General features: G+C 40.8%; 1 protein-coding gene across 4 annotated transcripts in view; it reads right to left on the bottom strand.

The window, feature by feature from the left end:
* Nucleotides 1-3,602: 3,602 nt before the first annotated feature.
* Nucleotides 3,603-23,619, bottom strand: part of ATG7 (autophagy related 7) — a 99,613-nt gene continuing 79,596 nt past the window's right edge. For all 4 annotated transcript variants that reach the window (XR_010606820.1, XM_065642724.1, XM_065642725.1 and 1 more), the window contains one exon: nt 3,603-3,927. Coding sequence is in view for 3 of the 4 variants with exons in the window: in XM_065642724.1 (XP_065498796.1) it covers nt 3,895-3,927 (33 nt within the window). In the remaining variant the exon portion in view is untranslated. The remainder of the gene's footprint in view (nt 3,928-23,619) is intronic.

Raw genomic sequence — 23,619 nt, 5'->3', positions numbered from 1 at the left:
TCTTCCAGACCGTGTTTCTTAGGAAGTCTGCTGAAGTTTACCATGTTGCCAATATTTCTTTAATGGCTCTCTTTGGGCCATAAATACTTATTTGTTTCTAAGGAAAATATTGAATTATTATTATTTTTAAAAATCTAAAACAAATTAGGTATAAAAATTTTGAAAAGTATTAAGGAAAAATCCCACCATGTTGCTACTCACACTTTCTTTGGCTTTTGTGTACTCTTAATGCCAGAGAGTCAGGACTCTCCTTGAACTCTTAAGACACGGCTATACTCTGAAGAGAAACTATATAAAAATATCCGCGTGGATTCTCTCATGGGTCTTAATGATGTTGTAAGAACCAGGCAGAGCTGCTCCCGATTCACAGCCCAGCAGCTGCTCTCAGCGGCTCAGTGATCTTCTCCCACACCACCCGCATTCACGGGAACCCTGCACACCGTGTCTACTCAGCCACATCTCAGCAATCTCACCGGGTTTACGATTTGACTTAAAAAAAGAGGAAGAAAACTCAAAGGAACACGGGGAGCTGGGTGAACTCTTGGCCTCGGCAGTGCCAGGGCTATGGTTGGACTCAATGACGTTAAGGATCTTTTCTAACCTACATGATTCTATTAGCAGTTCCAGTTAGACCAGTTAACACACGCTTTGAAGGAATTTGCTCACTAAAAAGGGAGAAACAAGTGCTATATGATTCTACTGGGAAAAGTTCAGAAATACACAAAATGCATTTCAGCAATTTTCCATGAAAGCGCAAGTAAGAAATGAAAATAAAATGCTTTTATAAGCAAAAATTACTCATTTTCGCTAATATTTCTGTTGCATATATTTAAGGTGAGTAGCTAAATATAAAAAGAAATAGAATTAGAAGGAACATTATACAGGAGGCAGAATAAGAATACCAAAGATGACAAAAATGAAATTTTAGTTTATGTCACCGGACTTCTCTGAGGACACAAAACCAAACAGAACACAGGGAAGGGAAAAATATTTTTCCAGGCTCACGCTCAATGGTTTTAAGGGGTGGAGCAATCACTATGGTTACCTTTGATGTGCCACAATAACTATTGTGCTGTTGACTTCTACTGAGGCAGAATCTTATTTTAGTTCTTGGGAGTCTGCAGCTTCCTAGGAATTAGAAATCCTACAGTTCCATTCCTTGGTGATTTTCTCTACCAACCTGCCTGGGCCATCACGAATCTTTCTTCATGGATCTAGGTCTCATTTTCAAATTTGTGCCCTTTCTTGCTTATAGAGCCCAATGTTGAAGGCTTAAGACTCAAACTAGCGCCATGCTCCGTGGAATAGATCCTCACGTGGGCTGAAGCACCTACTGGCGGCTCTAACGGTGCTAAGACAATTTAACGTGATACGAAGGGCATGCCCGAAGCAGCAGGACACAGGTGAAGAGGACGTTGAGAGCAGCTTGCGAAGGCTGTTCGTGCCTCTTCCCGACAGATCTGGTCCGTCCCTGAAAACCCAGGGGAGCTGTTGGGTTCTACAACAAATGTACGAGTTTGGGCTCTTCCCTGGCGCCCAGGAGGTCATGGCAGCACAAATAAAATTTAAATCCTACCTCCTTCACGAAGAAAGGCCAAAGTTTAGCTTCTTCCATTAAACAGCAATAACTGGAGCTGAGGACTGTGCCAAAATCCTGCCATTAAGTACACACAAGCCAGTACATAAATGTGCTTATCTGTGAGCAGTATTTGAATGTGCGTTCATTCAGCTGAATGAATTCTCATGATTTCTCACTTAGTGAATGCCTAGAAATTGAGTACAAGTGAAATAAGAACGATTCTCGTCCGCAAGGAGAAAGAAAACATTATAGTTAGACAACGGAAGTTATTCCAAGTCAAAGTGAAGTGTTTCTGAACATCAGAGACATCTGGGAAGCATATGTACAGGAAACAGCTCGGCCTGGGAGAGTTGTACGTTACCGAAATTACAGAGGTAAGGAAACATTATATTAACCCTGAGTTTCGAATCTTTCCCATCTTGTATACTTCTGCAGTTAAAAAGATGCTTTCAGTGTGAAGCTACGATGTAACTTTAACAGGATAAGCAGAGTTCCGGATATTTAAAATAATTGTTAATATTGATCAGATTTCAGAAAGATGCCTAGTTTACAAGTTCTACATAACCAAAAACTGCAAAGATACTTTTACACTCCGTGGTCAGCAACTCCCAAAGACAGAAACGCAGATCCGTCCCTGTAACCTCCCCTGGTACGGCTCCATGGTTCTGGATGGACTACAGCATGGCAGAAAATGGAAGTCATTTGAGCTCGTAACTAATTACGTACATTAACAAACTGCTTTACAATGGACCTGGCATGTTATTAGTCCTATTGTTCACCACCTGACCATCAAAAGATCAGTTCCCTATGATTACCAGTCTACTAAAAGATACATTTGGTTCATATATATTTTATATTACAATGAAGTTAGCTAAGTAAGGCTGCTTAAGAAATCATATAAATATAATGAACATGACAGTTAAAATAAATATAAATAATAGCTATTTTAGATACTTGATGCAAACCTCAGCATGTTCCAATAAATCTTCTTTTATGATCAGAATATGGGAGTTGCAGATATCCTTGTTTTTAGGCAAATTTGACCTGACAGATCATCTTCTTATGTGGCATAAGAGAGAAGCTGCGAAATTATCTATGCCAAATATTCAGAGCTTATGTTAAGGAAGGAACTAAAATAATTGGATTGACCAAATAATTTTCATAATATATTGAGGAAATAAAGACTACTTGTCAGGTAAAGTTATTGGCGTTTTTTCTGAATAAGTTAAGTCCATAATCCCCACAATGTACAGCCATAAGAGATTTCAAATATACTTCTAAAACCTATCCCAAGATAAAAACCAATAGATTCACTCTCAATTTTGTAGCAATGCACTTTGATATTTTACAAACCCTTTTTTCTCAAGTTATCTTTTAAACTCAGCCATAATCTCTGAAGCCATTCCTGAAGCTGCCAAAATTGAAAAACTTAAAATCCAACCAAAATGAACGCCAGAATTGCTCTTTTTTAACACCTGTAAAGTGCTGCATGACAGCATCCAAGAACAGCAAAGCCAGAGAACCAATTTCTTATTTCAGTCCAGTGTTTCTCTACAAGTTTTGACTGAATCAATGATCTGCCCCCACCCTCCCTGAAATTTTTACTATAGAACAGAGACCTCTCTAAACTTCAGAGGAGCCCAGCCATGGTACCAATGCATTTTGGTCTTTCCTGTGTAAAAATAAGTCAAACCACATTTTTTCCATGGCATGAAATGATGAAATCTTTACAGGGAATAACATCTCCATTGACACAGGCAAGAATTATAAATTGTACTACAAATCCGTACTTTGACAGAGCAAGCAATGTGGTATCGGCAGTAGGTGTAGGTTCTCACCTACTCCTGCTCCCCTTTAATAGTGCAGTTTAACTTCTAATAGCAGAATATTCTTAATCTTACCAATAAATTGCAAATAAAGGGGCATAAATCTGAGAGAGATGAAAAAAAAGACAATTACACATGCTGCTTGGACATGTCCATTGACAACTAAAATAACAACTGGGACAAATAAACCACCAGAGTTTACTTAAGCAGCACATTTTATATGCAAGCCGTATTTAGAAGCAAAGAAAAGGAAGATGAGGTTTAAACGTAACCACATTGCTTTAGTTATTTACATAACAAAAATGAAAACGTGGAGAGTTATATCCATAACAGACTGCTTTTAAGGTGACGTTATTAATGTCAAAACGAGGACTATATTTGTTTGTATCTGTAGCAGAGTGAGTAAGCAATCGTTAACTTGTCACAGAAGAGATGAAAGGCAGCGCCGCAGTCCGAAGCAGGTCATCTTCCACCTTCTCCAGCTCATTTTCAGATTGTTTCGTCATCGCTCATGTCCCAGATCTGCAGCAAAAAAGGAAGTATAATTTCAGTTTATGCAGTTCAAATAAGCCTTTATTATACCTTTACTGTTCAAAAGCAAGAATAAATAACATTTATGGACTCTTGACTAGCACCAATGGAACGTTACATAGAATTCAGTATTTTTCTCTTCTGTTAAGAACCGACACACCACTCATTATTTGTAATTTTGGGGGTATTGTCAGCATTTCTTCCTTTGGTTGTTTGCTATTTATTATCATTTACAGTAAGCCATTGACCAAAACCCAGACGTTTTGTTTTGGTCTGCTGACTCATTGGCACATACTTAACGCGGACAACAATTTGTAATAAATAGCACTTTACTAAACACTGCAGATAATTTTCAAGACATTCATAAAGAACTAATTGTTCTCCAAGACTTCAATTCATGCTCGAATATTAGTTCTCATAAAGAACAGCATAAAGCTGGAAAGTTATATGAAAACATGTACTTTCCTATTGTTTAAAGACATTTTAAAACTACACAGATTTGTTCTGCAGTCGGCATAAAGCGCCCCACTAAGTTATTCTCTCATTTTACATCCTGACCACTAAAATATATCTATGCAAGGAAATACAGAGCGCGAACAGTTATTTAGACTGTAAGTTCTTCAGGGCACAATTTGCCGTGGACACGGTGTCTGTCACATCCACGCCTTAGCATTAGACAAATAAAAAATACAAACCACCCCATTTCTGGACAGGCAACAACGAATATTGACCTATAGCTTTAATAATCCCCTTCAAGACAAAACGAAGTATTTCTGGAATTTGAAAATATGCCGAAAAAAGCTCTTCAGAGCCAACCTCAGAAAACATATAAAACCAAACATTTCTACGCAGTGCTACAAGCTGTGCGAAACGAAAAGCTCTGAATAGCAAGACTTTCTCAATTCCTAGAACCGTTGCAAAATGGTGGTGTAAATCCTTATGGAAAATACTGGAGGAACAGTTTGTTTACAGAAGGAAAAAAGAGTTTTCATCCTGCCCTAGATGAGCAGCGTGGAGCTTGCCAAGGCAAACACAAATGTCCAGCTCACCAGTCAGGGTCAAGGATGTGGAAAATAAATACAAAAAACAAAATCTTTAAATAGAGTTTATGGTATGATTCGAGCTGGCAAAAAGCAAGAAATCCAAAGTTCAGACGGATAGTCCATCTTCGTCTGGCCGACTCTCATTTTTGCAAACGAAGCCCATAGGCTGTAACCCTCACAAACGCACCTCTCCGCCAAAGCAGCACAAGAAATACTTTTAAAAACACACCACGAGGTGATTCACAGTCAAAAGTGAACGAAGCCAACCGACGGCCCTAGAAAAGCCGCGTTATCTCCCGGCCAGCCCCGCGGGCGCGCAGTTGGCTGCTCGGCTCTCGGCGTCCCCAGCAGCGCCCGGAGCCCAGCGCCGGGGGCCGGGGGCCGAGGACGCGGGTTTGGGGGTTTGTACAGCGCACCGGCCACACCAGTGATGTTGTGAGACGAGAATCCTGCTGTCCAGGAACCAGCTGGGCCACGATTCCTGCAAAGCTCAGAGCTCTGTGCTCTCCGCGTCCCACGTGCGAGGCTTGCGCTGGGGCTCGGAGGTATTTAACCACCGTGCAAACATCCTGGATTGAGGAGAATTATTTTTAAATATTTGCAAGGTACTCTGTGATTTTACTTCCAGCAGAACAGACAGTTTTATACGACAGTTTACACTTCACCTAACTATCAGGGCAGTCACAACCTTAGTATTGTGTGTGGACTCTTACTAAGGTTTACAAAGAACAAAGTAGTAGTACCTTAATAAATGACATGCAGAGGGGAGAGGAAAACACGAAACAAAGGGGAAAATTCAATACGAAAGTTAACAATTGCATATTAACCTAAGGAAAACAAGCTACGCAATACCGTGGAAAAGAAGTTGTGTTAAATGTCGATATTGATACCTAAATTACAATACATCATAGGCTCTTATTAAAAAGCAATACACCTTTCCAAAAAAAGACATTCAAACTACATAGACTATGACTATGCAACTATGGAAACTCTGGTTATTACTTCAAAAGAGTGAAACTTTTAAGAATAGAAATAATGAAATACAGAAAGCCATGGAAGAAAAAGTCTAAAGCAACTGTCACACCACGAATCTGATAGCCAGACGAAGCTGTGAGTTTGGAATTTGTTTTCACTCCTCACCTGGCTGAGTCAAACCCCAGTGCAGCCACAGGCAACGCAGGAGAGCTCACAACACACGGACAGACCCCGGCCGTCAAAACCAACCCAGGACAGACAGGTCCGGACGGATTATCTGAATGCACCCGTTTCTTCAGACACATGCCTTTATATATTCAAACTTCTTTGTAGAGGTTCTTAAATTTCAGATGCAAAGTATGTCTGTTCAGGATAAGAGAAGAATTCCTGCACTTGTTCTCTTGAAATGACAAGTATTATTTTCTTGCATAAAAGGAAGAACGGGAAAAAGGAGTTAATTCACCCTGTGAATTAACTGAACTGTTCACGAGTTCCCAGTGACTGATTTTACACCGTTCCAGATTGCATGTTCAAGAACTCCTGCTGAATAGAGAGTTTTGCGTTTCCTTCATACTGTGCAATAACACCTGGTACCTGGAATTTAACTTCCATGATAACGGTTCCAAAACTGGTGTTCACTTACTGAAGCAGGTTGGGGCTCTGCATCTCAGAGTTAACGCATGTAATTCAAACAGATAACTACCATTTACGTTATAAATAACTTGCAAGAATATAAATGTACCCTTAGGGGATCCTGAAGTTTCTTGCCAGCATGGATCTAGCAGGATTTGCCACAAAAACGGCCGCGTCATCACGAGAGACAAACCAACCAAACAACCCCTGTAAATACTATTTTCCACACACAACTGAGATAAATTTACATACACATGCACCAAACCCCTCTGCTTAGAAAAACCTGGAATAGTTATACTATGCAAGCCACATTATTTACTGTGTTATAAATGCTCTAAATACAGTGAAAAGAGTAAAATTCTACAGGCAGAGGCGAGGGCTGAAAACGAGAGGTTGCAAACATCAACCAGCACAGCTGAGCATCACCTGGGAACGTACAGCTTCCCACATCAGTGAAGGTTCATCATATCTTTGTCTTTGATTTAGAAACGTACACTTACTCAGGAAATATAACCAAATGAAAAAAAAAAATATTGACGCGTATGTTTAACTTTAAAGCAACTCAATTATTTTACAGCTATAAAACGTGAGCTTCTTGCTAGATATTAGGTTCAACGTGTTTTTGTTCTATGCTTTACCAGAAAGACAATATGTCAGAATGTTTGGCAGCCTAAATTACTTTACAAAATATGTCTGTATGTGGCTGAACATACTGGTCCTAGGAATGAACTAACATAGCGGCTGCATTAACCCACTGGTGTGACTGGGTCAGTATTCTTGGCCCACTGGCTGTATCATTCAGGAACGGCAACAGAAATGAAACTGCAACTTGAAATTCATTCAATGCCCGCAAGTTCTAACACGCAACATTTTCAGGCTTCACAGTGTAGACTGAGGGATAATGATAAAGCTCAGCACCCTCCTTTCATCTCGGACACCTGATGCACGGTGAGCACTGCCCTTCGTCTTACTGAAACCAGAAACACTTCGAGCATTTTGCATTATCAACAATTTCTTCCCCACCTCCCCTTCCCACCTGAAAAAGAGCCGTAAATGAACAACCAACATGAGCAGCACTGTGTACCGACAGGAGCATTTAGCTTTGTGCAGAATTTCTATGGAGGCGCATGTCCGAGCCTGCCCGGGGTGAGAGGATTCAATTCCTCCACTGCTCCTTCACCGCTCGGCGGGGACGTATTTTCTTTGCTGTCTCAGAAACACTCACTTCCATGCACTTAAACAAGGAGCCGCTCCCCCTGCTCGGATACACCAGGTTCTAGTTCTGCAGCAGCCTTGCCTGTCTGAGTGGTTTACTATCTTGCAATAAAATTAAAGTCCATCAACTTCGTACTTTTTTTTCAGTGACGGTGTCCCTGGCTGACGCTATTTTCCCTTTATAGCCTCTCCAAAATTCTGTATTTCCAGCCCATAACCACAGCTTCAAAGGTAAAGGTCACGAGACGTTTCCTTTTCGATCTCAACCAACGGCAACCATTATTCTTCATGTTCCTCTTGCACGCAGTTCTCTTGAATACACATATAATACTTCTCACAAAGGGCCTCAATTTTCACACAAAATGCAAACATTGACCCTCTCAAAATCCCCGATTTCTTTCCACCTTGCCAGCTCATATGCTTGAAACCAGAGCATTTTCTAAATAGTCTTGTAGAAGTGGCATCTGAAGACATCGAATAATTTGGAAGATATATTTAAGAACAAAACAGAAAAAGGCAAGTACACGGTACAGAAGTTGTTCATCTACAGCGTAAACTTTTAGCTAGAAAGCCTTTTTAGGATCCTCTAATAATATGTTCCAAACAGACATACGAATAGTAGCACTGGACAGTAATTAGTCCCTTCTGTTTTTATAGCAGTTTTCCTAGGAATTCATCAGATTATTATCAGAAAACATCCATAACGAAGATTTTTGTTGTTTACATGACTAACAATTTATGAAACAATGCAATAAGAGAAACTAAAAAACTGCATACTAGGGTTTTCTTGGTATAAGAACGCCTCGGACACATTTCCTTCCATTGTTTCTGGTTTTACAAGGAGAACAAACAAAGCAGAGAAGCAAGCAAATACAAACCCAGCTTCTCTCCCCCTCCAAAAGCGCCTTGGAGCCGAAAAGGCCGTTTTTTCAGGGCACAACACTTGAGTTGCTGCAATGACATGTAGTCAAGAGCATAGTTTCTACTATTAGGTCTTTTCCTCAGGCTCTTAAAAACTGAGAACAAGTGTGAAAAAAACCAACCAAGCACCCCTTCGCCCAGCAGGTTTGATGATTGCCTCTATCCTATTTTTGTGGGGGATTTTAAACTCCATTTTACTACCACCAAAAGGCAACTCTCCAAACTGAACGTGTGTTTGAATGGAGCCACAATTAGTGTAAATACTGTCATAGTAACGATTAGATCCGACACTAAACCTTTGACTGAAATAAAAACATTATAGCAGATAAAAGTATACATTCAAATTCTCCTATCATCTTCCTCCTTTGATGTGTCTAGATTTTACATTACAAATAAAAATATGTGTAATTCTATACGAATTACATTTCTAAATCCTGCAAAAAATCCACAGTGTAGATGAAACACACATTTACTTTCAAGCGTTTCGCAGCCTTGCACAGGGAATCTTGATCATACACACAAATGGATTTCTCAGAATAATTATCGCCACTTATACATCTATGCCATTCCAACTACACAGACTTCAGTTGTTTTGCTGTATATCAACAGCTTGCCATGTTTTGCTACATCTTATTAATTCGCAGGTGATACATACCTGCTGCCTAAGACCTGTAAATCAGCGGTCAGGTCATACAGAACCGAACGTTCGATAGTTGCTGATTTAAAAAGAGCAGCAGTTCAACTACGCAAGCTGCTCAACTGAATTTCAGAACTAAATTCAAACCAATAAAGAGATGATAACACTGAGGGTACACTCCGAGTCCCAGCCTGAGGAAGCCCTGGAAATGGGCTTGTCCGTTCCTATCAGAGTCCATGAGCTGAGGCTGCCCAGGGTCTTGTCCAGCTGAGTTTTCGATAGTTCTGAGACTTCGCAGCTCCAGTGTTCGACTTGGCCTCCAAACATAAGATTCAATAATGCCTTGAAACGAGGATCATCTTTGTCAGATTAGCCCATACCCATCGCATTTCCATTGATACGCCCTGGAAAAAATATCTCGCTCTTATTCAAAACCAAGCCAACAAACGCGACTTTTACAAGTGAAAAAAGAGGCCCACGGAAATCCTTGAAATTGTATTGACTGATTAAAAGGCACAGACCATTTTCAGATTTGACAAAGAATCCCATCACAATAGAAAGTATTACTGGAAGGTCACCTAACTCAGACACGTCACGTTTCAATCCTATGCCTACAGTATTTTCTTGTTTAATCAACCACATCCCATCTTTACAAAGTGTAGCCGGCAAAGACAAACAAAATATGCATTATTCTAAATAATTCTGAAATCAATAATACGGATCCTTTTCAGCTCCATTCCAATTATCAGAAAATAATATTTGGCAGAAAAAAGTATCACAGATTTCCCACATGCACTTATGTAATCTTAGATGCACATTTTGTACCCATCATTGGTAGGAACATATATCCTTTATTGTACCTGTAAATAACACATAGATAATAGAAAACTTGAAAAGCAATCAAAATATTAACTTGTTAAAATGTCAATTCATCCAGTGGCCTCACTAATCTCATCATTGCTTCCACAGAGATACACGTGGCGTATTCACAACATTTCTGTCTTGCAGAGAAGGCATCAAGAAGTCATATGAAACTTTCTCCTCTTATGCAGAAAGAATGCTCTTCATACAGTAAGAAACTAAAATAATTTCTGAAGACCGCAGCTGAAACTAAATGAATAAAGGAATACAGCTTCCAGTATTAAATGCATAAGTGATATTGCAATAATCAGATTTATTTCACAGTACTTAGTTCGAAAACTTAGAGAAAAAAAATGTATTAAAATCTTACATGCCAGTTTTCCCCATTAATTAAATTAATATTATTTAATTAATAATTAATTAAAATTCTACACATAACTTTTCCCACTATGTTTATCAAGTAGGATAAAAACAGGTATTACCCAGAAAACTGCAAGCATTGGTATAAAAGCACAACCAGCAAAATATTTAGATACGAAAGGTACACATGTTCTAGAAACACAACAGGCAGACCAGGCTGATGGGTTAGTTCTACTAAACCCCTATTGTTTCAAATGGACAGAAAATTAACAAAAGCGAGCGTGAGGTGCTCATGGCATCTGCTGTGCCCGCACGTCGTATCCATTGCAAACTAACAGAGCAGCCTCGAGTCCACTGAAAAACCTCGGTAGTGACTCAGGAAGCAGTTCGGAAACTACACGCCCAGCCCAGGTTCAGCTGAAGACTTACACGAGTGTCAGATTTCTTTTTCTGACACTTCCATGAATACAGAGACAACTGAACAAACAAGAATTTTGACAGAGGTTTTGTGCTAGGAGGGCCTTGCCTGACTCCTAGGATTCTGTAACCCTTTTCAAAATTGGTTTTGATTTTCTGACCGCGTAATCACAGAATCACAGAATGTTAGGGATTGGAAGGGACCTCGAAAGATCATCTAGTCCAATCCCCCCGCTGGAGCAGGAACACCTAGGTGAGGTTACACAGGAAGGCGTCCAGGCGGGTTGGAATGTCTGCAGAGAAGGAGAATCCACAACCTCCCTGGGCAGCCTGTTCCAGTGTTCCGTCACCCTCACCGAGAAGAAGTTTCTTCTCAAATTTAAGTGGAACCTCTTGTGTTCCAGCTTGAACCCATTACCCCTTGTCTTACTGTTGGTTGTCACCGAGAAGAGCCTGGCTCCATCCTCGTGACACCCACCCTTTATAAATTTATAAACATTGATGAGGTCACCCCTCAGTCTCCTCTTCTCCAAGCTAAAGAGCCCCAGCTCCCTCAGCCTTTCCTCACACGGGAGATGCTCCACTCCCTTCAGCATCTTTGTGGCCCTGCGCTGGACTCTCTCCAGCAGTTCCCTGTCCTTCTGGAACTGAGGGGCCCAGAACTGGACACAATATTCCAGATGAGGTCTCACCAGGGCAGAGTAGAGGGGCAGGAGAACCTCTCTGACCTACTGACCACTCTCCTTCTAATCCCCCCCAGGTCCCATTGGCCTTCTTGGCCACAAGGGCCCAGTGCTGGCTCATGGTCACCCTGCTGTCCCCAGGACCCCCAGGTCCCTTTCCCCTACACTGCTCTCCAATAGGTCATTCCCCAACCTATACTGGAACCTGGGGTTGTTCCTGCCCAGATGCAAGACTCTACATTTTCCCTTGTTATATTTCATTAAATTTTTCCCACCCAACTCTCCAGCCTGTCCAGATCTCGCTGGATGGCAGCACAGCCCTCTGGCGTGTCAGCCACTCCTCCCAGCTTGGTGTCATCAGCAAACTTGCTGATAGTACACTCAATGTACACTCAATGTACACACTCAACTAATTTCGACATTTGTTGGACCACCAGATCACTGGTGAATACTTGCGTCCCAGCTACCAAATCTCCTTATTTAACACTGATTTTCCTTTCTTTACCTGTCCTGCCAGAGCTGCTATAACAAAGCAGAAGCCCACTTGCTCCTGGTTGTTTTTCCATTCCCGGGACACAGTCGGAAAGCCACGTTTTCGGCAGCTCCTGCCGGCAGGAGAGCCCCGTTAAGCCCGTTTCAGCCCGAGCGCACAGGGCATGACCACGCCAAGTCATTTGTTTCTTGGAGCACAGCAAATTCTTCACCAATCCAAAATGAAACCTACCCTGTTGCACTTCATTATTGGCAACCCAGCGCTCCGAGCAAGAAGAGAACCAAACGCAGCCTCTCCAATGGACTCCGTCTGCTCAGAAAGCCCTTTTCCCCCCATGTGGGGTCACTTTGATCTTTTTGCCTATTTTATGATTGCAGTTCAACCAGGTTTATGGAATCGACGGGGATCGCAGAAAGAACACGTCAATCCAACTGTGAACGACAGAGTGAGAAGCTACTTTTGAAAGGCTGATTGCAGGGCAGCAGATATAGTCAGCATGTTTTCAAAATGGGAGCATAAACCAAGGCTGTTAAATTAATTTTCCATAAAATTAATCTGAAAAGAAGCAATGGATCTCCTGCACTTTGAAAGCATAGTTTACTTCTTCGTGACACTAAATCTACATAATCTTAAATATCCCTTTTCTTTCACTTCGTCACCTCCTCCCGCCAAAGAAAGATCTGGGATGTATTTATGAGGTTGTTCGCCATAATTTTGAACAATTAAGTGTTAATTCAGTTAATGCAGTTTGATTTAAAGTTGTGTGTGATTCCCAGCAGCGATGTCGGGCCACAACAGCGTTAACAGCGCTGCCAGCCCAGCAGGGGCTGCGCCGGGTCCCTGGTGCCACCAGGAGCCGGTGACAGCAGCACTCCCACAATACCTTTTCAAACAGCGCTAAAAACCAAGGACATACTCATTTATAAATACCTAAGGCCGTATCGCACTTCAAAAAATGTCTGGTTTTCAGTAGTGAGTGATTCATTTTACGCAGTTCATAAAGCTCTTCGCTTCCCTACAGAACTGACGACAAACCGAAATTAAAAGGCGATTATAAATATGGCGCAGGGGAAAACTGACCACTTGGTATAAATCAAAACACAGAAGGTACTCTGTAAATTATTGAAACATTAAGCTACTCTTTGCAATTCCTCTTTTTAAACTGAAAAAAAACCATCTGAGGAGCACTCTCATAATGTTAATTTCAATGTTCAGGTCTGAATTTGAGAAACAGAAGATCATCTTGAATAACTACAAGGTGGGTATTAGGCAGGTAAATAATTGTATCCAAAATAAACACCCTAAAGAACTATTTTGATCACCTCTTTCCTTCGGCAACACGTGACCCCGCTCCCGAAATATGGATCTTGTTCTGTGTAAACTGGGGGACTTTGGCTTCCCGGCGCTCGCTAACAACCTGCGTTCTGGACCGCAGCTCCAGGTATCATCAGCTCATTCTTATCTGTTCTGACTTAACACCGAACTTTCCGTAACACTTTCGGGTCGACGGAATATTCCTACATAATGCCAGTGCTGCATTCACTATTATGTAATGGAAAAGACTTAAAAAACAAAGCCAAAATACCAACAGAGCAAAAACATGAACGCAAATGGTTTTCCGGGGAGTACTATTCTTCCAAATTGTCCTCACTGGGAGCTCAGAAAAGTGATATTATTTTGTATTTTCTATAAAGCTGACCGCATCTCTTCGATTAACCTTTCCAATGCCTGCTACCTTATCACAAAATTTATTTAAAAGCTCTTATGTAATTCCACTCTCTCTCTTCTAGTGTGACAACAAATGAATTACCATTCTGTTGAAACTGTTCTTTCTCCTCATAACAATATTAAAAAAATTCTTTCGTAACCAAGAACTGAGGTTTTGATTTCCTCCACATCAGAGACGGATGTTTTTCCCCCATTTTGTTTTTTATTATGGGTAACAGGAAATATTTTCTAAGGAGCTAAATCAGAATTAGAGCCATATCATACCCAGGTGGTGGTCTATGACACTACAAAAATAACAACATTAGAGAAAAGGAGTTTCAAAAGACGTGAATGAAGTTTAGTTTCTTCATAACTGTCATCAGGGAAGCATTAGCCAAGGACCAGTCATTTCTGCCTTTGAAATCCTCTCCGTTTTTCTCCTCTCAGCAATCCAAACCATCCTAAGATACTAGATTCTGCCTTTCTTTGAGCTACACATCAAGACAATTTTAAACCACGTCAGAACACTTTTAACATTGTCCTACTTGTCCAGCGGTCCCTGCTAAAGCCCACGTCACCTTCTGCCTTTGAGCTTCCTTGGCCACTCATCAGTTACCCATCAGTTACTCCGATAAGTACTAACTACTTACTAACTTATCAGTTACTCTCGGGCTTTCTCCCACACTGACCTATCCACAGGGGATAAATTCTCAGCCAAAATTGTATGGTAACAAGTGAATTAACTCGTTCTTTGACATTCCTCAAAACTAAATCAATCCCATTCAGGAATCAAAGAAACAAGTGATAGGCTACAATAAAATTTTGCTGTTGATGTAGAATTTGTGAGTACAGCTTCAAACTACTAAAGACAGCAACTTCATTAAAAGCAGGAACTATTTTCTTCACTGCCCTTCTGCACAACATTTAATATAATGATCTACCGTCTAGTTTCACTGTAAAGATGAAGTGAAGTTTTCCTTCATCTTCAAAGTCACGAGCTGTTTCTTCCACCGATAAGAACATGTAGCCAACAAAACTTGGCAGAGCCAACCTTTATACATTATTTCAGATATAAGCAAAATAAACTGGTTTAGAATTGTGATTTTGACACATCAGTGCTCTGTCAGTGAACTCTTCAGATAAGACAAGCTTTGAAGAAATAAGAACAATCTTCCTAGTCCATATATTTCACCTAAATGAACAATCGTCTTTAAAAAAGCAATTCCTTCTTTCTGGAAGACAAAACATCAATTCAGTAACTCCCTTCAGTACTCTCTCCAACAGTGAAGTACAGGAAAATACACTCGTGAAAATATAATCTTAAAATTTATTTTGGTCAACTTTGATTTAAACTAGCTCGTAGCATTGAAAATAAAGGATTACCGAGAAATTCAGAGAGTAAATAGCACGTAAAGCTCACCACATTAGATTCTTCTGTAACTTCTTAGTAAAGTGTGTCCCCTCTCTGTCCATGGCATCAGGTAACAGACTCCTCGGAGGAGCACGTGCAGAAAGACGAAAAGGCAACAGGCACAAGATGCAAGAAGAGAAATTCTGTCTGGACGTAAAGAAGATTCGCGAGGTGACAGTGGTGAAGGGACAAGCTGCCCGCAGGTTCAGCCCTGCGCTGAGAAAGATGCTGGACTTGAGAGCTCCAGAGCTCCCTTCCAGCCTCAATTGCCTTGAATTCTGTAAAATATTGAGTAACTGCTACTTAGGTGTTAGAACTCCAGTTGTATCAACATTATTATGTCACCCCGATGACTTAGTTATATTAATCATGAACGATTAAATCCTCTAATGGGGTTAGTATCTGGACTGAGTCTTACTTAAAGGCTCATTTGTTGGCAGGGGAGAGGGGACTGCTAAAGGAAAGCTGGGACAGCATTTCATGTGCTCCCCTGCGTGCACCACCGTGAAGTTCCACCCCCAGCTGAAAAATCTAGGTCGCCGAGTTTTAGCCAAATACGTGCTTTGTAATTATTCTTCCGAAAGTCAGGGAACTGTTTTCTAGTTCAAAATGTTTCTGAAAGACTAAATGATTAGCTCCCAGAGACTGATGGAGTGATTTCCTGCTAATCCGATATCTAAATATTGTTGCTCTGGGTGACTTTGGTGATGTAAGGAAGCAGCTGCTCATGGAAACTTGTGTATTCCTTTGTCTTTGTAGCAATACAGCTCAATTAAAAATTCAACAATGAAAAAAGTTCCATCACGTTAACCAACGATACTGAGGGATTAAAAAAACCCCAACATCAGCAATGATATCTCAGGTTTGGATCCGTACACTTCATTTTCTGTGGCAGTTTCTTTGAAGAGCGTTCACTACTTTAAACCCGTTAGCTTCAGAAAATTTCTCTAATTACCAAATGAACATGTGACAGACACGAGAGCAGCAATCCTAAAGGAAAAGACTGTACCCCACTGGAAGCCAAACCTTCAGAGCCGGCACAGAGTCCAGTCCCACAGCTCTAATAAATTATGACCAACCTGCTCCCACAGTGATCACACTATTCTGCACGATAAACCTCGTCTTATTTCTCTCTTTTATTAGTGATTTCCCTGCTCCTTGTCTTAGAATGCAATTCATAGCAAAAAGGTGCCCCTGACATCAGTTCCCTTTGCACCCTGTGGACATCACTTGAGTGCCTCCAAGTTAAAGCAAAGTCCTGATGGCAGCAAAACTGGTGTGGTCATGAATAAACGTCACTGGGTTTTCTTGCTTTGTTTTCATATAAAGCAAAGCTTGGGGGTTTTTTGGCTATGTAAGTACTGGGAATCAGAAGCACTAGAAAAATCCAATGACTTCAAGAGTTTTTATTTATGCAAAGACTAAAGCGTTCCTTGAAAATTTAAAGTTCTCGAGTAAACTCTAAACTGAAGAGAACGTGAACAGCTAAAATATTTTTGCACAAACTGAAAAACTCCTTTACCAGTTGGGAACAAGCTGGAACTCGCATCGGGCCCTGCAGGCACTGGCAAACGTCTTAATTGTTGGGAGCAGACAAAGTCTGTTTAGTCATGTCTGCTGAAGTGGGAAGGAGATTACAACACATCTGCGCAGGCTGCTTCCACACGGGTCCATCAGTTCTCCAAGCTCGTTTTTAAACCACTTAACCCCCCCCACGGACACCATCCCACAGGCCGCCCGTACACCTGGCAAGTGGACAAGTGATCTTTTAACAGAAGCTCACAACCGAAGGAACAACCTCCGAGTCCCTCTCGACGTGCAGTGCCAACACACACTCATGTCTGGGAGGGGTTTTGTAAGAGTCTAAATATGCCTCAGTGAAATTTCCAAACAAGCACAATCAAAGCCGCAGTGCCCTTTGAGGATAGCAATAACTTCTTAAAAACACACAGGGAACCACAGCACGGCAAAGAGAACGGGCAGCAGCTCAAACCGGTAGATGAATTCAAATTGGTTTCTTCATTTCCAAAGGATGGGGTGGGTAACACCGCATCCTTTCCAAGATATTCTAGCAAGTTTTTTAATCCCTGTTCCAAAATGGCCAAAAGCTATTCACCTACAGAACATGTTGCATGACACAAAAACCTACTTAGAACCAGCATTGAGGTGGATCTCATGTAAATGAACTATACGAGGAGTAAGTGCAGCTTTGTGCTCTACAAACACCCAAACACGGTTTTCCTGCTTTGGCAGTGGTACCTCAATTTTCAACACACCCCCTTCTCTTTTTCCTATACTGCATTACTTGGAAGGAAAAGAGTTTTAAGGTGCATCTATACACTGCTTATGAAGTTATATGTGAAGTGCCCGCTCTGCAGAGAGCAGCTTCATGGTGACCTTTGCAATGTGGGTCAGTCTTGCCCCACGAGATGCTGTTAAGGTTCAGACGACCAGCAAAATCTGATACAAATCCATACACAAATTAGCATACAAATCTTATTGCATTTGGATCTGTCTGTCTCACCCAGGGTGTGGAGTGGCCCACAGAGCCCGAAGGTACATTGGTCCTGTCGTGTACAGGGAAGAGCCAGCGTGGAACCAGGAGGAAATGTTCCATTTGTATGGGAATATATACTCTTCCCTTCAGTTTGATTTTGCATTCTGGAGAATCTTCAGCCTTGCAGGTGAGAAAGATACAATACCAGGTGGCAGCTTAAGTTATTTTAATGTATTTGAACAAATTCTGAATTAATATATACAAATAAACTTAACACACAGTTTAAACTTATTTTAAATTCCAAACCTTCGGAACAGAAAACTATGTCTAGGCTTCATGTCCCATTAAATAACTGAGTAAGATTTGGTTTTCACAAGGAAAAAACCTCAAAAGATCAGGTTCAGTCAAAGGAATGATATCTCTCCCTTGATGTCTCCAAACTGCAGTCAAGTTCTAATCTGGGGCAGTGATAACATCGGTGATATTAGCTTAGAAACAATTGCTGTTTGCTTTATTTAGGGCAGCCAATCAAAAAGGGATTTATCTCTAGACTAGTACTTTTCCCACACCAAGGAAAAATGAAATTCAGCTGGAGACTAAGTACAAAACTGGGCAGTCATATCACATGATTTGATTTACGGGAAATTTTTTAAAATTATGGAATTACTGTTAACAAGAAGAAAAAGAAGTCAAAAAACAACAAATCATTCGAAAGGCAGAACAAGTTCTAAGCTATTCCGATTTCAAAAGTTCATGCACCATAAAAACTTACGGGAAATGATGCAGTGAGTCAAGGTTTATTAAAAGACAATGGGGAACATGATAATTATTGCATTTCTACACACTTGTGAACTGGACTCGAATATTATATGAGCAGGACAATGCAGCAAAGGTGATGTAGTTACGTTCCTTGACTTACACAGTATGGTATGCTTACATTAATAACAGTAATGTTTTGTTACTTTGGGGAAATGGTGGTGTCATCTTGATTTACAATCCACACCAGAAAGGCAAATTAGATGCATCTCAAGAAAGGGCAGCACCTGAACTGATGAAATCTATCCGCAATGAGACAGAAGAACAAAATCATTTCAGTTGTCTGATTATTGCTGATGGCTCTATGAAAAATGAGTTAAAGGGGATTTATTAGAATTGTTTCATAGAAACTGAGATGAAAAAGGTGTTGACTGGGGTTCTAATATCACTACAGACTAGAAGCATTTTGCACTAAAAGAAATGTGTCAGAAAGGTGACAGCGGTGATGAGAGCCCAAAAGAAGTTACATATAAAGTTAAATGATTTTTTAAGACAAGCTGGAAGTTAGCTCACAAGATGTGTGGACAGGTGGACAGCAAAAAGCTTACGGTGACTGCCAACATAAAGGACAAAGAGGTGCTGGAATGAAAAAAGAAATCCTTAAGCCAAAACATAAGTGAGACAGTGGAGAAAGCAGACATGGTCTGTAGGGACAGTGCCACGTGGGACTTAACAAAAGAGAAAACCCCAGAGATGAAAACACATTGAAAAGACACCAGCGGCACGCGAAGATACACCCGAGAGAAAGCAGGATCAGTATTGATGGTACTTTTGCCTGAAGCGTTAGGTTTTTCTTTGGAAGTGCCCAAACGATGATCCAGCCCAACTTTCTTAATACATGTGAAAGAAAAGAGATATTTTTTTTTGAACTTTAAGAACCAGATGAAACAACATAGGTGTCTCCTGACAGCTCTGTTCATAACCATCCTATTTGTTCGGAAGGGTGGCAAGGGTAGCCCAGCCAGCGCGGACTCGGCTGGCGGAGCCGGGACAGGGATGTCACCGTGAGCACTGACTCGCGTTCCCAAGGGCTGCACAAAGGGAATTCCAGCCTCCTCCTGAACCCGGGTCTTCCCAATCGCTTTGGCTGGTTTGGCCCTAGGCTGCATATTAGAAATGAGAAAAGTAGTTCTTTCATACTCAAAGCAAGACAGTTCGATTGCCAGTGTCAACACGAGCAAGCGCTGATGGCGATAGGAGCCGGGGGGCTGGGAGTAGTTAACGCCGGACAAGTCGGAACAGAACTTTTCTCCCCAGTGGAAGCCTGGTCTTATCCTACCATATTTTTTACCCTCCGTTGAGCAGACTCAGAATTGTTGCTCTGGCAGTAAGTACAAATCAAAATCTTTATAATTGTTCTTACGACATGAAGATGAAGAAACATCCCTGGAAACAATTCTATGTGTTAGGCATACATTCGATGCCTATTTAATCAGTGTTTTTAGAAACAGCGAAAAGAAACAACCAACAAAGAAATAAAGTAAAATAATTTCTTGAGAAAAAACCAAAATTTTACGCTTTATGCTGACCTACACCTATAAAGTGGGGAGATTTTTTTCTCCCACAAAGTCAGAGTGAACAAGTGTTCAGTTTCAGCAGCAGAATGCTGGGTTTTGACAGCATATACATTTGAATTAGGGACAGACAGACGTACAACTGCAGGAGACTATAGTGGCTCATCACGTAACTAAGAATATACAAATTACACCCAAATAAGACTTTTCAAATATAATAATTAAAATCATGACCAAGATGCACCAAAGCATTCACCAACAGCCAGAATGGAAAGTCTAAGCAGTAACTTCTTTAATCTTGAAGAAGTATTCCACTAGATAAGAAGAAATATTTATCATTGGTGACATTACAAGGTCTGTAGAGAGTGTGTTTCAGGAATTTGCAAAATTCAAAGGGAGTTCATAAGACTGCAATGTCACTTTGAATTTTTAAACGTTTTGACTTGTGCCGTCATTTTTTTTTTTACGAACAGAAAATGCTCTAAGGAATATTGTCAAAATATCCTCAAGAAAAATCCTGGTAAAGTTCAATTTAAAATTTTATATTGCACTTTTACATGACGTGCATACACTTACTGAATATGGCAGAAATTTTCTGCCATAGTAAAAACCCTGAACCAAGACTGTGAATGCAAAAACAATGAGGTAGCTTGATGATCCCTTTAAGATGCTACATAGCAAGCAGTAACCTTAGATTTTATTTTAGTTTATGTGCAGTAAGCTTTCACGTACTTTATTTATAAACTCTTTTTTGGCAATTTCAATTATTTTATTCCCTAGTGTTTCTCCGTTTTTGGACATCTGTTTCTTCCCACATTTTGCCCCAAGGCGAATCAGCTGTCTTCACAGCTGAATGAAATTCCCTTCTCCGGCTCAAAGGAAAACATTTTTTTGTTTGTTTGTTTAACTAGAAAGAAGCCAGCCATCAAAAAGCAGAAACCCTTACCTATAATCTGGGATGATAAGAACATTCTTCCCACAAAGATCTGTATACTCTGACTTTGAAATACGAGAAAATAAGCTTGTCTACCACAGGTTATTGAGTCCGTCTTAATTATCTCTACTAACATTAGGCCTTCTCCTAAACATTTTGTAACAAAAAGGTAACTACTGAAGTTCTGTCATGCAAATAGTTTTCAACTAACCATATGGAGGTTTCTGAAACAACAGGAACGTCCTTAAATCCCAACTATGACTTCTTACAGTAAGATGGTACCACCCGAGACGCAGTAACCAGCTTTAAGTTCAGCCTTGGTTAGTGCCGCCTAACACTAAGCTGCAGGTCAGGTTCATGTGCCGTGTTAGTGCAAATACTGGACAGTCTTCAAAAGCCACTGTCCTCCTCCCCTCTTCTGCCCCATATGTCAGCAGAAAGGAAAATTGTTAAAATTGGCGTTACGTGTAACTACTTTTGTTCAGTGCTCATTGGTATTAAGTAACTATGCTATAGAAGCACTGCAGGACTCTGGTCATGTTGTCATCATTTGCTAAGACGTGTTCAAGCTGATCAGAGATCTGTTTGTTGAGCCTCTCCCACAGTGCAAGGCCTGGGTCCTGCCCCCGGATGGGACAGAATATTCTGGCCTATTTATCGATACATCTCTTCATACAAAGTATTTTGAGTAGAGTACCAACCAAAGTGTCAACTATCTGTGATTTCAAGCCATGATTCTTAAATGGATATTTTCTTACGAATAGCATATATTAACTGAGTTGCAAACAGCAACATGAAGAAGCAAAAATAATTACATTCTAAATCGGTGCAACCAAAATCCTGGCGCATGGCTTGGAATAGTGCGGGAAAATTATGTTTAAACTAGAAAACGGTAAATGGCTATAGATGCAATTCATTGATTCAGGAGAGGCAGTGGGACCCAGGAAGGGATGGGAGAGGCAGAGAATTTGGAAAGGGAAAGTTAATAAAGAGCTATATTTTTAGGCAGGGTTTTTTCATCTCAAATTTTTCAGCAAATGTATCACAGCCAATAGTTTTAAGACAAATGAAAAGTACCCAAAGCTGTCTGGAATATGATAAGCATCCCGTTATCAACAACAAAATGGTTTTCATGAAATCATCCGTCTCTTTCCATCAAATCAAACCATCTCTGAGCTCCCATTCCTCACTGAGGCCTGACTGCTGAATTTTCTCCAGTCATCTGATGAACTTCAACTCAGGCGGTGCTCGGGTGAGACGTGGGCTGGGCAGAGCTCAGCCTGACGAGCTCTCGCGTGCTCACTGCTGCCGCAGACTCTCCCGCGGCGCGACGGCCGACACAACTGTTCGTGAGCCCGCGCTCTGAAACGACTTAGGAAAGTGACCCACCTTTGAAGAACAAAAACCCAACACAATCTAAACCCAGTTTCTAACGGAAAAATAAAAAAGGGAAATGGAAAGGACTGGATGACAGTGAAGCTATGGAGAAACTCTACTATTCGGTCTCAGAGCAAATGATTTGGCTTCAGCCAGCCTAAATTTTGTGGCTTTTCCTTTGCATGCAAATGTTGTATGTCAAAAAATTCTCTTGCTTTCCCAGCTACATCAGTGCATCTATACACAAGATATTACCTCCTCTGCAAACCTCGCTGTGCTTATTCCTTTGACTGCCACAGCTACATCACCGCTAGTGAACTGGTCCACATCACAAACTCAAGATTGAGAATCACTGCAATGATTTAAAAAGACAGAAACAACTGGCAATTTGGATGACTGGAACGCCAAAAGAGTTTCCTTGCTAAGTGCCAGCTGTTAGAACTTGATGGGTTAACAAGATGTCTCATGAGAAACAACATGTTCAGCATCAGGCTGCCCTCCCCGAGCAAACTAAGACTCGCTGACCCGACTGCCCCGGCCCTTCAGGTACTTGCTTCTGTCTTTCAGACAAACCATCACGCATGACCCTCCTGTTCAGGAGATTAAATCAGAACGTGTCTTCTGGTGACCAGGGACTGAATGCCGCTGTCTTTGAAGTCAATTGGAATTTTGCCATCTATTTAAACGATGAAGGATCAGATCCCACAGTGTTTGTTCAGCAGTTTTGGAAGAATGCCAGTCTTCATAAGAATCAATTAAAACACATTTTAAAGACATGGCCAATCAAAATATTTATTTTCAGGCTCATGGACTCATCTCAGTATTTGGCATAACTTTCCAGCTGAAGTGCACAATGACGCTCCCTGGCAGAGGTAACACAGCTCTGCAACATGTTCTCAGATCTCATTACACCATCTTCTTGCTAATGCAAGCAGTTGAATCAGAAGCTTGTAAAGACTTAGCAGGACTGAAATACTACTCGCGTTCGCTTTCTCATCTTCACTAATGGAATGATGTCTTTGATAAATCTGGCATATCAAGATCTTAATCCTACTCTTGCAAGAAGCTCATGAACTTACCAAGGTTCTCCCCTTGAGACACCAAATATTCTATGCTATCAACAATATAGGTATGTTCAAATTTCTATATAATTTTGGAATGTATTTTTGTGTCTACTTCTAACAACATT

This window comes from Caloenas nicobarica, chromosome 11 (assembly GCF_036013445.1).
Source record: "Caloenas nicobarica isolate bCalNic1 chromosome 11, bCalNic1.hap1, whole genome shotgun sequence".
NCBI lineage: Eukaryota > Metazoa > Chordata > Aves > Columbiformes > Columbidae > Caloenas > Caloenas nicobarica.
Note: the sequence above shows the minus strand (reverse complement) of the source record. Positions and strands in the feature narration are given on the sequence as shown.